The 18,252-nt window shown below is 38.0% G+C and overlaps 2 protein-coding genes across 5 annotated transcripts in view; both read right to left on the bottom strand.

Annotated features, from left to right (window-relative positions):
* plxnb3 (plexin B3) overlaps positions 1–9,385 on the bottom strand; it is a 110,066-nt gene extending 100,681 nt beyond the window's left edge. For 2 of the 3 annotated variants that reach the window (XM_051117166.1, XM_051117168.1), the window contains exon 1: positions 9,142–9,385. The gene's annotated coding sequence lies outside the window, so the exon portion shown is untranslated. Of the gene's footprint in view, positions 1–8,966; positions 9,016–9,141 lie in introns of those variants that run through there. The other variant, XM_051117170.1, reaches the window with a different exon arrangement.
* A 2,078-nt stretch (positions 9,386–11,463) lies between these two features.
* Positions 11,464–18,252, bottom strand: part of abcd1 (ATP-binding cassette, sub-family D (ALD), member 1) — a 32,002-nt gene continuing 25,213 nt past the window's right edge. The window contains exons 10-11 of one of the 2 annotated variants that reach the window (XM_051117163.1): positions 15,837–16,180; positions 11,464–13,642 (exon numbers count right to left, since the gene is read on the bottom strand). In XM_051117163.1, coding sequence (XP_050973120.1) covers positions 15,871–16,180 — 310 coding nt within the window. In that variant the 3' untranslated portion in view covers positions 11,464–13,642; positions 15,837–15,870. Of the gene's footprint in view, positions 16,181–18,252 lie in introns of both variants that reach the window. The other variant, XM_051117162.1, reaches the window with a different exon arrangement.

Raw genomic sequence — 18,252 nt, 5'->3', positions numbered from 1 at the left:
GACTTCTTTAAAAAAAAAACCACCAAAAGTCTTACTCTTCAAAAACTTTTGACCAGTTGACCAAGCTGATACTTGGTCAATAACTATTTCCACATTTTTGGTTAACAAAAGTGTCATTTCCTATATCATATGCAGAATCTGACTGCCTTGTCAAGTAATAACAAAAAAAATGCTGTCTATAGAGCACTGCAGGAATGAGTCACAAACCCCCAGTATTAAAACTTGTATGGCTTAATATAAAACAAATGATGTCTCTTACTGAAATATGCAGTAGAAAACTCATAAAAGATTTATGTTATTTAAACATTATCCACATCATTTTATACATATTTTGGATTATGGAGAGCGCCATCACTTCAATGACATGAAATGGTCGCACTCAGTGAGCTACGGCCGCTACCTGTTGCTATTTTTATTGCAACACAAGTTGAAAAATACAATACTGATACGAGGAACACAACTACTACTAGAGCTTACAGGTGGCGATGGATATACAGGTGCATCTCAAAAAAATTCGAATATTAAGAAAAAGTTCATTTTTTGTTTGTAACATTTCAAAAACTGAAACTTTTATATATTCTAGATTTATTACATGTAAAGTAAAACATTTTAAAAGTTTAATTTTGATGATTAGAGCTTATAGCTCATTAAAGTGGAACAAATACTCTGGAACAATCTACCCTACAGTGTTCAGGACGCAGACACACTCTGTCAGTTTAAATCTAGATTAAAGACCCATCTCTTTAACCTTGCTTACACATAACAAATCCACATTCTTATAATTCAAATCCGTTAAAGGATTGTTAGGCCGCACTAATTAGGTTAACCGGAACCGGGAACACTTCCCATAACACCCGATGTACTCGGTGCATCGTCAGAAGAATGGCATCTACGCTAATATTAGTCTGTTTCTCTCTTATTCCGAGGTCACATTAACCACCAGATCCAGTCCGTATCCAGATCAGATGGTCACTGCAGTCCCCCGGATCCAGTCCGAACCCAGCCCAGACGGTGGATCAGCACCTAGAGACGACCTCTACAGCCCTGAATGTCAGCGGAGACCACATCAACTAGATGAGCCCCAGAGACGGATCCACAGTGAAGACCACATCACCTAGACGGCTGTCGGCACAAGACCACGGGAACTTTGGCCAGAGGAGAACTGGCCCCCCGACTGAGCCTGGTTTCTCCCAAGGTTTTTTCTCCATTTGTCACCGATGGAGTTTTGGTTCCTTGCCGCTGTCGCCTCTGGCTTGCTTAGTTGGGGACACTTTTCTCTTAACACAATACTGCATTTTATTTTATTGTTTTTGATTAACTACCTTTACCTATAATGTGAGTGTTTAATGTTGCCTTTGGCATTGTTGATGTACTGTTTCCTATTTAATACTGTACAGCCGCCTTGTCACAATTCTGTATTGTTAAAGGCGGTATATAAATAAAGGTGACTTGACTTGACTTAAAGTCAAAAATCCAGTATCTCAAAATATTAGAAAATATTTCCTAAGACCAATTAAAAAACTGATTTGTAAAACAGAAAAGTTCAAGTTCTTTAAAGTATGTTCATTTATGCACTCAATACTTGGCCGGCAGCACAAATTACAGCAAGTTACTTGCTCCTAGCACAAATGACAGCATCAGTGAAGTGTGGAATGGAAGCGATCAGCCTGTGGCACTGCTGAGGCCCTACTGAGCCTTTTTTTTACTTTAATTTACTTTGATCTGAAAAAAGGACTTTGGACCACTGAACAACAGTCCAGTTCATTTTCTCCTTAGCCAAGGTAAGATGCTTCTGACACTGTTTCTGTTTCATAAGTGGCTTGGTAGTCCTTTTCCTGAAGACGTCTGAGTGTGGTGACTCTTCACGCATTGTCTTCATTCTGCTCCTTGTGAAGCTCTCCCAAGTGTTTGAATCAGCTTTGCTTGACAGTTTTCTCAAGCTTGTGGTCATCCCTGTTGCTTGTGTACCTTTTCCTACCCAATTTCTTCCTTCCAGTCAACGTTGCATTTAATATGCTTTGATACAGCACTCTGTAAACAACCACCCCTCTCAGTAATAACCTTCTGTGACTTATCCTCTTTTTGGAGGGTGTCAATGATTGTCTTCTGGACCACTGCCATGTCTGCAGTCTTCGCCATTATTGTGGTTTCAAAGAACAAGAGATACCCAGAATTTATACTGTAGGGACGGACGTTTAATGAAAATACTCTAATATTTTGAGATTTTTGACTTTCATGAGCTGTAAGCTCTAATCATCAAAATTAAAACAAAAAAACTTTAGAAGTTTTACTTTACATGTACAGAATCTAGAATATATGAAAGTTTCAGTTTTTGAAATACGTTACAAACAAAAAATTAACTTTTTCAACTTAATTGTAAAAATTGTTTTTTTTTTTAATTGTAGGTTTAAATCAAATGACATGTCTAAATGCCCATGGATAGAGTGAAATCTGCACTGAGAAACTCCTTCAGTGGCTGTGGCATCATGACAAGTATCAGCATGTTTACATCCTGACAGGATGGCTACTAAAAGCAGGGTTGCCAGGTTTTCACAACAAAACCCGCCCAATTGCTACTCAACACTAGCTCAAGTGCATTTCGGTGGGGGTCCCCCAATAACCCTAACCAATAAAAATTGCTTTCCCCGGGTAAAATATGCATTTTTTGGCAGGGATCCCCTGGTAAAATTCATATTCATCACGTTACTGTGGTCGCTTAAACCCGCGGACATGAAAATCAACCCGCGTCAACAGTGTTAAGGTAGCCCAATTCCACAGGAAAACTATGGACTTGGCAACACTGACCAAAAGCCTCTAAGGCATCAGGGCTGAAGTGGAGAGAACAAAGAGTGCGGTCTTCAGGAAGTTTTACTCACCCACAGGCATCTTCCCATTCTTTTCTCCTCTTCTTATCACGATCACTTCAGTTGTTGCCCTTCGACTGAAAATTACAACTAAAAGCTGCACAACGTGGGATCGTATCAGTATTTTATTTTTCAAGTTGTGTTGCGGTAAAAATAACAACAGGTAACGCCAGTAGCTCACTGAGTGCAACTATTTGACATCATCAAAATAATGTTGTTGGAAGCTTAATGGCGGTGATGATGAAATTATGTTGGCTGCGGCATCATGACAAGGGTCGGCATGTTTACATCCTACCAGGATGGCATCTAGTGTTTTGTCTCTGCCATTTGTATGTGCTTTCAATAGCTGGGTCTACTAAAAGCAGTGTTGCCAGGTTTTCACAACAAAACTAGCCCAATCATGTTTTGGTGGGAAGTCCCACCAAAACATCACTTTCTGGGGGTAAAATATGCGGGGGGGAAATTTTTGGTGAAAATCAACCCGTGGCGACTGTGTTAATGTAGCCAATTCCGGGGTGAAAACTGTGGACTTGGCAACACTGTCTAAGTGTTCAGGGCTAAAATGGAGAGAACAAAGACACAGCTTCTTTAGGAAGTTTTATTTGTCCACAGGCATCTTCCCATTTCTTTTCTTCTTATTGCTAGGAAAAGCAGTGAAGACTTACATCACTCCTCTTGTTGCACAATGTGGCATTGTATCAGTATTTTATTTTCGAGTTGTGCTGCGGTAAAAATAGCAACAGGTAGTGCCAGTAGCTCCTTGAGTGCAATCATCTGAGGTCATCGAAACACTGGTGCCCCCATAGTCCAAAATAAGTATAAAACAAAGTGTTTTTTTTTTAAATAAATCTTTCATGGGTTTTCAACTACATACATAAGTTACGTTGTATTAAGCCATACAAGTCTTAATAGCCGTGGTTCCCTTTAAACGTCTGGTTCTATTGTCCAACAGGTAAACTTGTTACTCACTAGTCTGCTATTACATCTTCGTTGTGTTTTTTTAATCACACAAACTTTGTAAGTTTTTTAGAATTTAATTAAAGATTTAAAGCATTGCTGGAAGCTTAATGGCGGTGATGTTGAAGTTGTGTGACCATGGTGTAGTTTGCTTATAGCCTAACGTTAATTGTGTACTTACAGCAAATGTATTTAGGCTTCCAAAATTCATAAATGTTGCTAAGATGATCATGATGAACAAAATGTGTACGAATCATAAACTTTTCAGCAATAATCCAAAAGCCAACGGTAAAATCCCACCGGGTTTTTGTTAAGCAAACCAGGGTGATGCGAACTTACAGGCAGGCCTAAAAATGCAATTTCCTTTCTGCAGCACTCCATTTAACACATTCATTTAGTCCAATTAATGATTTAAAAAAAAAAAAAAAAAAAACAAGACATGCCCCCTGATCCACTGTTTTTAACAACAGCACAACACAATGAAACACAATAGAGGGGTCGAGGTTGAAAATGCTTTTGTTCCTGTTTTGTAAGCCGCTTTGGATAAAAGCATCTGCTAAATGCATAAATGTGAATGTAAATGAGAAGTTTTAACCTGATTTGGTAGGAGACACTGAGATGCATGTACATGCATCAACAATTTAAAAAAAATATTACAGATAGTATGTGCACTGTGAATAAAAGCTTGGATGAAAAAGCACTAATTTCATTTGCCATTATTAAACCGTCTAACGTACAGATCAGCATTATAACCACGACTGACCCTGCCCTCTAGATATCGGCATGAGTACTGGCCATTAAAAAAACCTATATTGGTCGACCACTACTATATAGTGCACATGGGACACGCCGGCCTCATTACTCAGTATTGCAGTGCTAAGCACATGAGAGGGGGCAGAGGGACGTAGATTAGAGATTATTAACACGAAACACAGACTAATCAGTTCAGCCGAAAATCTCCTGAATCGCAAGAAGAACCAAAGGAATGAGAGGGTGAGAGAGAAACGACATAAGGGAGAAAGATTATAAGAAGAATTAGCAGAATGTTTGCAAAGCGAAAAGAAAGAAAGAAAGAAAGAAAGAAGCTGGGCAGCTATTGAGAGAAAAAGAGAGTCATTTCAGTGGAACAAAACAGCAATTATTCTGTTGTTATGCTGTTGACAGTTTTCATAGGCAGTCATGTGTGGATGCATAATGTGCTGAAGAAGGCAGCGCAAAAGAGAGCGAGAGGGAGTGTTTCTGGCATTGATGAACTCTACCCGTGTTCATGCACGCTTGCGGAGTGTGAAGGACCGACCACGGTGTTGATTTGGTGAAAATGAGCCAAAATGCTTCAAGACATCCCTGCTTGATACAGCAGCACATCTGCTCAGCGATCACGGAGCCTGCTGAAATCATCTCTTAGTCTGCTCTCTTAGACTCTATCATTAATATCTTTTGTCTGAGATGAAAATCTCACAGATTACAGGCTACTACTAACTAACTAGTCATTCAGCAGACGCTTTTATTTAAAGCGACAGTGCACTTAATACAGGCTCAATCCCGCTCATAATGTATGCATTAACCTTTAGACCTACCTCTAGTACATAAAGTACTCAAGTGGTAATGTAGTACATTAATACGTACCATGGTACTGAATAATTGCAATATTCCATGGCAGTCACATCATAAAGAAAGAAAACCATGGTACAGTTGCAAAAGTACCAAGTTTTGGACAGGGTACTCACACATCAGCAAAATGCAGTCGTCAGTCCTGTATATGCTTGCGTTCACACAATTCTTGGTTATTTACAGCAGTGACAGACACTTTTAGCACGTCATGAGTTAAGTGTTATCAGAAGGTTTCAATTCAGTCAACCGTCTGTTTTGTGGTCTGTGCGCGACTAGAATGTTCAGCGCTTTACTCTGGTATAAATAAAAGCCGCAAATCTTAATCAAGACTTGTTAAGACATAACTGTGCATCAACTCAACTTCAACTCAATTTTTCAGTTTCGGACAGTGCTCAAACCTGTAAGTACCTATAAGTAAATGTGGTTCCACACTCCCAAACATTGAAATTTCACTGTTGATACATAAACAAAACTCATATTTTCACTTAGCAATGTCTTCATTATTTAATGTATGATTTAATAAATATGTCATGAAAATAAATGTTATATCAGCCCCTATTTAAAAGTTTATGTAACAACAAAATAGAGTAGAAACAGTTCTATTATTAAAAAGATGGTTGGCTGGTCTTAGCTGGTTTAAGCTGGAAGTAGCTGGTTTTAGCTGGTCTCCCAATCTGGTCAAGATCGTTTTACTTGGTTGGCCAGCTGGTCTCCCAACCTGACCAGATACAGAAGTGGCCAAAACCTCTCTATATCCAGCCTGGATGACTGGTTGGCTTGTTTTAGCTGTTTTTTTTTTTAGCAGAGAGCCCTGCTGGGAAAAAAAACCCTTAGCTGGTTGGTTGGTTTTAGCTGTTTTATGCTGGAAGTAGCTGGCTGTAGTTGCAGCCAGGTTGAGCTGGTTAAGCTGGTTTTCAGCTTATTTTAGTTGGTTGGTCAGCTGGTCTCCCAGCTAAGACCATCTTAAACCAGCTATGATCACGCTGGATGACCAGCTAAAACCAGCCAACCAGGGGGTCCTGCTGGAAAAAAAAAAACAACAACAACAAAAAAACACTAAAACCAGCCTTGGCTGGTTGGTTGGTCTTAGCTGGTTTTAGCTGGTCTCCCAGCTTGACCAACTAAAGAAGTGGCCAAAATCCCACCAGCCTAGTTGAGCTGGTAAAGCTGATGTTCAGCTTATTTTAACTGGTTAGTCAGCTGGTCTCCCAGCTAAGACCAGTCAGACAAGCTAAAGAAGTGGCCAAAACCCCTCTAAAACCAGCCTGCTGACTAGTTTAAACCAGCTATGACCAGGCTGGTTTTACCATAGCAGGCTATGACCAGACAAAACCAGGCAACCAGCTGAAACAAAAAGCTAAAACCAGCCTTAGCTGGTAGGTTGGTCTTAGCGGGTTTAAATTGTAAGCACCTAGTTTTAGCTGGTCTGCAGCCTGGCTGGTTGGTCAGCTGGTTTCCCAGCAAAGACCAGCCTGACCAGCTAAAGAAGTGGTCAAAACCTCTCTAAATCCAGCCTGCTGACCAACTAAAACCAGCTATGACCAGGCTGGACATCCATCTTAAACCAGCCTACCATCTTAGGCTGGTTTTAGCTGGGGTTTTTTTTTCAGCAGAGGGCCCTGCTCCCAGCTAAGACCAGCCTGACCAGCTAAAGAAGTGGCCAAAACCACTCTAAAACCAGCCTGCTGACTAGTTTAAACCAGCTATGACCAAGCTGAATGACCAGTTAAAACCAGCCAACCAGCTTAGTCTGGTTTTAGCCATTTATTTCAGCAGGGGGCCCAGCTGAAAAAAAAAGTTAAAACCAGCCTTAGCTGGTTGCTTGGTCTTAGCTGGTTTAAGCTGGAAGTAGCTGGTTTTAGCTGCAGCCTAGTTGAGCTGGTAAAGCTAGTATTTAGTTTATTTCAGCTGGTTGGTCAGCTGGTCTCCCAGCTAAGAACAGCCTGACCAGCTAAAGAAGTGATCAAAACCCCTCTAAAACCAGCCTGCAAACCAGCTATGACCAGGCTGGAAGACCAGCCAAAACCAGCCAACTAGCTTAGATTTGTTTCAGCTTAGACTTGTTTTTGTTTGTTTGTTTGTTTTCAGTGGGCAATTTAATATTTGTACAACTCAGTTTTTATTTTAGTGTTAATTACTGAGTAAATTAGATTGATTAATTTGTTATTAATTAAACTTTACTTTCTATTTTGCGCTTAATGAAAACTTAAATCTCAGTAATTCAGTAAAAATTAATTTTAGTGCATAACTAACTAGTACTGTGATGTTCTTGGAATTAGCATGAAGTACCATAAAAACTATGGTACATCAGTTTCAGAACTAAATAAATATGGTGTAGAGAATTTGCTGGTAAATTTCACTAATAATTACAAAGAAACGTCAAATAACACACTGAATCAATCATGCCATTTTGGAGTAAAAAAAGACTAAAACAGTATTTTGTTGTCAAATCTGCTTTGTTTTATTTACAATTTTAAAAAAATCTTTTTTTGTGAAGTTTACCAACCTGGCAACCCCCCAGCAACCACCACCAACACCCCTGCATCCTGAGTTCTGCACTGGTAAATTTCTACTAAATATAGAAAAATGTGTGACAACTGCACACATCTCCCATGCAGACAGATCCATTTTTGCATTCTCTCTCAACTAAATGATTCTTTCCTTATAAGGGACTGAACTTTCCAAACTGCAGCAACACACATCTGCTGCACACGCACCGACAGGTGGAGAGAGTCAAACGCTGACACACCAAAGCTCACGTCTGGCTCAACTTGATTCAGAGCTTTGAAATAACAAGATCTCTAAGGCTTTGATGCCGTCTAATTACTTCCACGAGAAATGCCATTTTATCATGAACGAATGAACCAGAGCTTGAAACAACACTTGGAGCCACGGACCATGTAAGAATGCAAACTATTCCTAATGCAGGAGCCTTACAGTGCAGCCGATCAAGCATGACATACTCAGTACAGAGGCTGTGCATGCAACACGGACATGAACTAAGTGTTAAACGCACACGGACATATAAAAAAAAGTCTATATTGCAACTCACTTTTAATTGCGTTTTAAAGATGTAATGCGATTCTTAGTCAGTAATGTGGTGATCTGATGTGGTTTCCACTACAGCAGACAGCAATTTTAACCATTCAGAGTGATATTACATCTAAACCACCATGGGTGATGACCTTTGACCCTTCAACTTAACTCTATTTGACAGTCTTCTTCATAGTTTTTATACTCAAAGAAGAAGTGGGTCAAAGAAGCAAAGCACTAAATACTACTAGAATAATTTTAAATAAGATTTTAAATAAGCATCTCGAAATACATACATTTGAATATCTATCTATCCATGTGTCCCAATGTCCCAATTACATTGAATGAACCCTAAGGATTATATATATATATGATACAGTAGTTTAAAGTAGTTTTAGATGTACAGCATGTATCATCTGCAAGTTTTAACAGACGAGTAACAAGTCAACTCAACGCAAAAGCTACAAATGCATGTAAGGTGTTTGAGGAATAACAGCTTACATCCTAAATGATCTGCAGTCTTCTGTCTTGTGCTTTCTTGGGTTGGTTAACCTTTGTTAAACTGGTTCGCTGTGAGCGCTCAACCGTGCACAAAATGCAACAAACATCAAACAACAAATGCAACATCAAACGCTGTATGTACCGCCGTGACGTCACAGTCATATGTACGTCTTACCTTCCGCAGTTTAAAGCGTTCCTTCAGTCTACCTGCCTCAGAAACACTTCAGCACAGTCTGGTGTCGGTCAGTGTGTGTCAAACATGGGAAAAGTCCAGTCCGCTCGCGGTTCCTGTCAGGGCTCTGGTCTGTGCTGTTATTCCCGGAGCATCGAAACTTCCCGGTGAAACGACGGGAACGCGAGACGCGCGGCGCAACACGTGGATGAAACGCAGACAGACGGACGCACTGAAACACTGAAGCTGAAAGTCATTTCTCATGGGAATGAAACTGAGGCAGGGAGCGGTGCGGTAACACTTCACACAGAGCCACAGCGACACCCTTCGGGCAGAGATGAACACGCGTCTGCTGGTTCGCTCATGGGAAAAAATCATCCATCCATCCATTCATCATCTCTTTATTGAATCCGTTTATCTCTTAAATCTATCTGTCTATATCTCAATTTCTATCTATCTGTCTATCTAGGGACGCTATGGAAATGTCCCTACCGATATCCAGAGACCACTAAATTGTCCCTAGCAATAATTTTGATCAAATAATTAAATATATGTATATTGTTGTAACTTCGGCCGCATCTGAAATACATTAAATGCGCTACCCTCTTTAGTTTTATGTTGTTATGCTGTTTTGTGTTCATCCGCTTCTCCCATTTGCACTTTTTACATTGAATATCACTCTACAGTTTAGTCTACAGATAGTTGTCCAATGCAGCAATAATTTCTCAAATATTTATTACAATATATACTGATAGATTTAACATTCACATCAGTGGTATGGGTGCTTTCTACCGATTTCCTATTGAACTGTCAGCAGATGAACTGCAGTTGTCAAACTATTTAAAATATTGTGAATTACAAATTAAATCATTGATTAAAACTCGTGATTTCGATCTTTCAGTTCAACCGATTCACTAGCAAACACCAGATCGAAAGAGAGATTCATTTTCGAAAAAAAAAAAAAAGATCTTAAAGATTTATTTCTGGCTTTTTTATCGTGATATGACAGATCACAGTTGACAGGAGGCAAAGTGGGGAGGAGTGAAGGGGGCGGGATCGGGAAAAGTCATTGTGGCGGGATTCGAACTCGGGACGCCAGTAGCTCAACGACACTGCATGTCGGCGCGCTACCCACAAATCTAGCGCCGACCTTTGTAATCACTTTAAAAAGTACAAACAGTGATGGTAAAACAAAGCTTTTTCAAAATCAATCATTAAATGATTAACTTCGAAAGTGCTCCAATTAGATCGCATATGGAGAATCATTTGATTTAGAGCGGAACTTCATTTGATTCAAATCTGGACCTCGGAGCGGGCTCGCGAATCAATTGATTAAATCAAAACTTTGGAGCGGTTTTGCGAATCATTTCGCGAACTGAATGATTCGCGCTCCATATCGCTCTAAAATGATGGTTCGCGAATCATTATTCAGATCGGGACTTTGGAGCGCTTGTCGCAAATCTTTTTTTTTCTGATTTCTTTTTTTATTAAACAGTACAAATCATCAAAAGAAATATAGTACACAAATATAAATCCCATATAAAATCACTATACATAAATCACTTCTTTAAAATGAACAGAACTTTGGATAGAGTTCATACACTTGTCTAGATCAACTTTGAATAAAGAAAAGAGAGACTGAGAGCCAGAGTTTTATGTAAGTGAAATTTAGTTAGCAGGAAACACAAATTAATAATTAAGTTAGTTATATTTTCCTATATAGTCTGGTACACCTTAAAAAATAAAAAACACAATTTGTTGAGTCAATTTAAAATAATTTGTTACCCTGCTACCTTAAAATTTTAAGTTCAGTCAACTCAAATAAGTTTATTCAACTTGAAATGTTAAGTTGTACTAAGTAACAACTTAGATACTTGTAAGGTAAGTAACCCAGCTGCCTTAAAATTTTAAGTTGATTCAACTCAAATAAGTTGTGACTTAGTATAATTTAACATTTCAAGTTGAATAAACTTTTTTTGAGTTGACTGAACTTAAAATTTTAAGGCAGTCAGGTTACAAATTATTTTAAGTTGACTCAACAAATTGTTTTTTACAGTGTAGACACACAGATAGAAAACCATATAAGTCACCAGTCTGTCCCACTTTCTATCCATTTATCCGTTTCTATCTGTCTGTATAATAGAAAAAGCAGCTTCCTAAGTTCAAATATAAATATTATGCAATGAGGATTTAAGATTCACTCTAAAATGTATTAGAGTGCAATGAACAGTTTATGTTTAGAGAAAGCACAAAAGCCATCTGAAGCAACTTGGCAATTTCCTTCTGAATGCATATGCTATAAAGGAAGGCACATGAAAGGAGAAATGTTTTCAAGAGGAAATGTTTTATTAGACTGCAGAGATACATTTTTAATAATTCAGGCAAATGTGCAAAGGGCCCAATATTGAATCAATTACATTGCAATCGCTTTTATCATAGTCATACCTAAAGAAAACACGATACAAAATAGTTTGCGTTAGCAGAGGTAAAATATTAGTTTGAAATGTCTGAAAAGTAATCAAAATATAATCAATTTGTGGTTCAAGATAGAAAATCATCTGTGCATTACGTGTGCAAAATCTCACATTATAAAATATTTTAGTAAGAAACACAGACATTATGAATTTCAATGTCACATTGTGGACAGATTTTTCTTCTGAATGGAAATTTCTTTTAAAGCAGTTATTGAATGTTACAATCATCATATGTCTTTCAAATGACTGACTTTCTGAAGTCAACACACGACAAGAGAACAAAAGCACTTTGAAATGATACATAAAAGATTGAAATTCTAAGGACACTTGCTGGAAGAGGTCTGGATTAACTCTAGTGGTCATCACCCTACAACTAACACAAACACACATATCAGGCGGCATCACCTTGGGCCAAATCTGAAACGATTTAATCATCCTGTGTCCATGAGCGCTCCTTCAGGCCCTGCGCTCAGACCAACAGGGTCAAGCCCTTGTTTTTAATGTGTAAAAAATCATATCAGATCTACCCTCTGGCTTTTTGTACAAAATTAGAGCATAAAAGTTTAATTATTAGAAAAACAGTATCTCCTCTAATGAACATAATTAGAGATTAAGGTTCAACCGATGTCTGTCTAATGAAGATAAAAGAGAAATTTAATTTGAATGGAAAACCCTCCTTCTAAGGTGCTTCACATGGAAACTTGTTTTCACTACAGAATAAAAATAAAAATGACATCATAATTCTGTCTTTTTTCTCACAATTTTGAGTTTTCTTGAGAGTTCATATCTTGCAATGCTGACAGTTTTCCTGGAATTTTGAGTTTACATCTCAATTCTGTTTTCGTTTGTCTTGGAATTCTTAGTTTACAACTTGTAATTCTGAATTTTTCAGAATTGTGAGTCTCTATCTTACAAATGTAATTAATTAACTGCAATTTCACAATTCTGACATTTATTTCTTGTCAAGTCTGAGTTTACGTCTTACAATTCTGACTTTTTTCTCTAAATTCTGTTTACAATTCACATTTTTAATTTCTCTTCTCTTTTTTCTTCTTGCAGTTGTGAGTATATATCTCACAATTTATACTTCTCTTTTCAGAATCGAGTTTATATCCCACAATTCTGACTTTTTTCCTCTAAATTCTGAGTTTACAATTCCCATTTTTAATTTCTTCTCGCAACTGTATATATTTCACAATTTATACTTTTTTTAAGAACTGAGTTTATATCCCACAATTCTACTTTTTCCTCTAAATTCTGAGTGTATAACTCCCATTTTTAATTTCTTTTCTCTTTTTTCTTCTTGCAGTTGTGAGTATATATCTTACAATTTATGCTTTTCTTTTAAGAATTGAGTTTATATCCCACAATTCTGACTTTTCATCTTAGAATTACATGTTCTTCTCTCACATTTCTGACTTTTTTCTCAGAACTGGAAGAAAATGAGTCAAAATTTTGAGATAAAAACATGCAATCATTTTTTCATCCTGTAGTGCCAACAAACTTCCATAGCTCCCTGCTGATTGTTTAAAGAATAAAAGCTACATTTTAAAATTAGCACTTTCTTATTGACCACAATTACTTGCACATTATCACAGGGATATTCTGGGATATTCAGCATTCATGTGCATGCAAATGTGATCGCTGTTCAAAAATTGTTAGAACTGGATAAAAACAAAAACATTCATCATCTACACTGTGGACAAATTCACCCTTTTTGATTCTGCGTTAAAACGTGGCACGGATCTGAGCTACAGCATTCGTGGCGACTCCTTAGAAGTTTGAAAATACCACCGCTTGAACTGATACAAAACAGCAGAGCCCAAACTCGACTGTCACCCTTTCCCTAAAGACACATGCACAGACGCACACGCCGCCTGGGTCCCGCAGATTTCCAGAGAATTCTTCAGAGAACAGCGATAACGAGCAAGAGGAACAGCTTTCATAGGTGCTTTCATCATCGACCGCACCTGGTGGAGCTGGCAGCTGTCTCCCACCCCCTCCAAAACACACCCAGTCTTGAGTACTACCTTCGCACACACACATACACATACATAAACAAAACACACACACACACACACACACACACACTAACTGCATTGTCTTATTTTGTACAGCAAACAAAAGCTTTGAAGTGTTCAATGTGCGTTTACAGTCTAGAGACTACAGATGGGAATCTGATTTTGATTCTGATTCCGCAATGGTTCTGTTAATGGTTCTTTTAGTAATTTTGGAAAAGAAAAGAAAAAAAAAGGATAATGATTGGAAAGCTATTGCAATGCATTTACTACAGTCAGAAGCCTGTTGTCAAATTATAAAATGAAATTTGATATTCAGTTGAGGCCAAAAGTTTGCAAAATGTTCATTATTTTCCCAAAATACAAAATGCATGACACTAAGGACAACAAAGGGACTCGTACGCAATTATTTCAGAAGGTTCAAACGCTCAGTGATGCGCCAAGGAAAAATGAAGCATTAAGAGCCGGGGGTGTAAACTTTTGAACAGAATGAGGATGTGTACACTTTTCTTATTTTGCCTAAATATCAAACAATGAAAATGATGCATTAAGAGCCAGGGGGAAAAAACTTTTTAAATGTAAATTTTATTTATTTTGTCTTCTGGGAAACAATAGGTATCTTCTGTAGCTTCTGAAGGGCAGTACTAAATGAAAAAAATATTATATTTAGGCAAAATAAGAAAAATGTACACATCTTCATTCTGTTCAAAAGTTTACACCCCTGGCTTCTTTATAAGAAATACCTTGTTCAGTCAGTACTAAATAAAAAAAAATTACATGCATTTTGTATGACCTCTCTTTTTTTGTAAAATAATTAACATTTTGCAGATTTTAAAAGGTGTATGTAAACTTTTGACCTCAACTGTCTTGGACAAAAACCCTCCACAAGATTCACTTGTTCATTTTTATTGAATTTTATCTGTTCCTTCATCTCTTTACCACCTAAACCATTTATTTAGTTTAGTTTGTGTAAGAACTGTCACCCTTTCAAATCTATATAATAGAATCTATCCATCTATTTATTATTCATTTTCTGTCCGCAAGACTTTTAAACCTCCAACAGTAAAGTTTTTTTCAAAACTTTCTAGGCAATTTCTAGGTAAAATGATAGCTACATTTATTTTTTTGAAATTCAAAATTTCAAATCATTCTGATGCAACTCAAATTTAAATTTGAATCAGATTCTGCATCCTGTCTGCAAATTTAAATTTAAATGTAACCCTCATGTTCTGTTGCGGTCATTTTCTTTTGCCCAAAAATGTTAATTTTATCGCATTGGACTAAACCTTGTCAGCGTTGTTCACACAGAGTATGACAACTCCCAAAATAACAATTATTTTTTCCCACCTTGTTACACTTGTAGTTTCTAGTCCGAAATGACTGTTCTACAAAAAAAATGATTATAAATAAACTTCTCCTTATGCTACATCATCACCAAATATTGGATTCAATCTTATTAACTTATTAATTTCTTTCAATAAGCACAGATTTTTGTATATCTTGCAACTGATTGATTGATCTGAGCTTATGCATCTCAATTTTTTTTATCCAAAAATAATGCTTCTTTACTCAAAAACTGAGGTGCATGAGCTCAGATCAAGGAGGCCTGTGTTAAAAAACATATAGAAGATCTGTGCTGATTGAAAGAAAACAAGTTGACAAAAAGATTAAATACAAGATTTGGTGTAAACATAGCAAAATGAGAATTTTATACATTTTATCATTTTTGACCAAATCAAGTAAAGGATTTTACAGCATGAGCATTAAAAACATTCTGAATTGAGCTCTGAATGACTCACAACCATAAATGCAATCAGTCTGTGAAAACGCAAAGGTTAGAGGTGTCATCTTCATAGAATTTTAAAATGGAAATCGACAATTACACACTCAACCTTTGATTGCTGATTCTCCCGCAAGCTCACAGAAAATAAGATGCACGTTGATCATCACGACAACGGCAAAGGCGGTTCAAGGTGGCTCTGATGTGTTCATCTGTTATGCATATTTTATAACAGTGTTTTTCTCAATCATTGGTGGAATGCAAACGTTCTAGAACCGTTAACGGAACCAAACATACTTAAAAAACTGGTTCTGATTACGTTTTTGATTCCCAACCCTATTAGAGACATATTTTCAAGTCAATGCATGCATCTAAAACATATGTGGGCAGATATATGCACACACACACACACACACACACACACACCTGGCTTTGAATGTATCCGTCATCTGTCTGCAAATCACTCCTTAAGGTCTTTCCCTTTTCCACCAGATACCACATCTCTCTCCTGCTCCTCCCCCTCCTTCTGTTGCTTCCTCTCTGCCTCCATCCCGTCGTCCTCCTCCACTTCCCCTGGGTTCGGCAGACTGCTGTCCTCCCCCAGAATGTGGCACAGCTCCGCCAGCCGCTGCTGCATCTTCGGAATTCCCGAGAGCTGGGTCTCGAGTCGAAGCTTCTCGTCCTGCAGGGAAATACGCGTGGAGGCGTCCAGCTTTTCGAAGCGCCAGCCGCCCTCGCCGTCAAACTGCAGCAGGTGGGAGTGGTACTTCCTGTCAACAGAGGACGTTCAGGACAAGGCATGTCATTCTGAGTGATTTGAAAGTAACGGAGACACTAGTTGAGAAATCTATGGATGAAACTAAGTTGTGCAGTGTCCTAATACAGACTTTTTCCTGCAGGTTTTACAGCACTACGAGCATAATGTACACTTCTAAAGTTTGTTATTCATTTAATTTCTATAAAGTAATCCAGGTTTCTGCATGCAAATTACCTCTACTGTGATTGGCTAACGTCGGGGTCATGGCATAATTCACATCTTTATTTATCAGGGTAAATACAACGGGTTGAATACTCATTGGGTTTTAATATAGATATACAGTTGAGGTCAAAAGTTTACATACACCTTGCAAAATCTGCAAAATGTTAATTATTTGACCAAAATAAGAGGGATCATACAAAATGCATGTTATTTTTTATTTAGTTCTGACTTGAATAAGATATTTCAGATAAAAGACATTTACATATAGTCCACAAGAGAAAATAATAGTTGAATTTGTAGAAATGACCTGTTCAAAAGTTTACATAGTGTTTCTGTTTTTCAGGTCCCACAAATTCTTTGGTTTTTCAGCATTTTTGTGTATTTGAACCCTTTCCAACAATGACTGTATGATTTTGAGATTCACCTTTTCACGCTGAGGACAACTGAGGGACTCATATGCAACTATTACAGAAGATTCAAACACTCACTGATGCTCCAGAAGGAAACACAATGCATTAAGAGCCAGGAGTGAAAACTTTTGAAATTTGAAGATCAGGGTAAATTTAACTAGTTTTGTTTTCTGGGGAACATGTAAGCACCTTCTTTAGCTTCTGAAGGGCAATACTAAATACAAAAAAAAAAAATGATATTTAGGCAAAAAAAAATTAAACATCCTCATTCTGTTCAAAAGTTTTCACCCTTGGCTCTTAATGCATCGTTTTTCATTCTGGAGCTTTAATAGTTGCATATAATGCCAGTCATAGCATACACAAAAATGCTAAAAAAAAATAAATAAATAAATAACGAATTTGTGGGATCTGAAGGATTCTTTTGAAGAACAGCAGGCAGTTTAACCGTTAAGGACAAACAAAAGACTCTATCACTAAACAAGAAAAACACAGCTGTGGATCATTCACAACACAGTATTAAGAATCAAGTGTATGTAAACTTTTGAACAGGGTCATGTTTATAAATTCAACTATTATTTTCTCTTGTGGACTATATGTAAACATCTTTTATGTGAAATATCTTATTCAGATCAGTACTACACAAAAAACAACATGCATTTCGTATGATCCCTCTTATTTTGGTCAAATAATTAATAACAAAATACACTGACCAAAATTATAAACGCAACACTACTGTTTTTGTCCCCATTTTTCATGAGCTGAATTCAAAGATCTAAGACTTTTTCTATGTACACAAAAGGCCTGGTCCGGAGGGCTCCAAAAACCAGTCAGTATCTGGTGTGACCACTGTTTGCAGTGCAACACATCTCCTTTGCATAGAGTTGATCAGGCTGTTGATTGTGGTCTGTGGAATGTTGGTCCACTCCTCTTCAATGGCTGTGCGAAGTTGATGGATATTGGCAGGAACTGGAACACGCTGTCGGATACGCCGATCCAGAGCATCCCAAACATGCTCAGTGGGTGACATGTCCGGTGAGTATGCTGGCCATGCAAGAACTGGGATGTTTTCCGCTTCCAGGAATTGTGTACAGATCCTTGCAACACGGTGCCGTGCATGATCATGCTGCAACATGAGGTGATGGTCGTGGATGAATGGCACAACAATGGGTCTCAGGATCTCATCACGGTATCTCTGTGCATTCAAAATGCCATCAATAAAATGCACCTGTGTTCGTTGTCCATAACATACACCTGCCCATACCATAACCCCACCGCCACCATGGGCCACTCGATCCACAACATTGACATCAGCAAACCGCTCACCCACACGACACCATACACGCTGTCTGTCATCTGCCCTGTACAGTGAAAACCGGGATTCACCCGTAAAGAGAACACCTCTCCAAAGTGCCAGACGCCATTAAATGTGAGCATTTGCCCACTCAAGTCAGTT

Source organism: Labeo rohita, chromosome 8 (genome assembly GCF_022985175.1).
Source record: "Labeo rohita strain BAU-BD-2019 chromosome 8, IGBB_LRoh.1.0, whole genome shotgun sequence".
NCBI classification, from domain to species: domain Eukaryota; kingdom Metazoa; phylum Chordata; class Actinopteri; order Cypriniformes; family Cyprinidae; genus Labeo; species Labeo rohita.
This window is presented reverse-complemented; position numbering and strand designations above follow the sequence as displayed.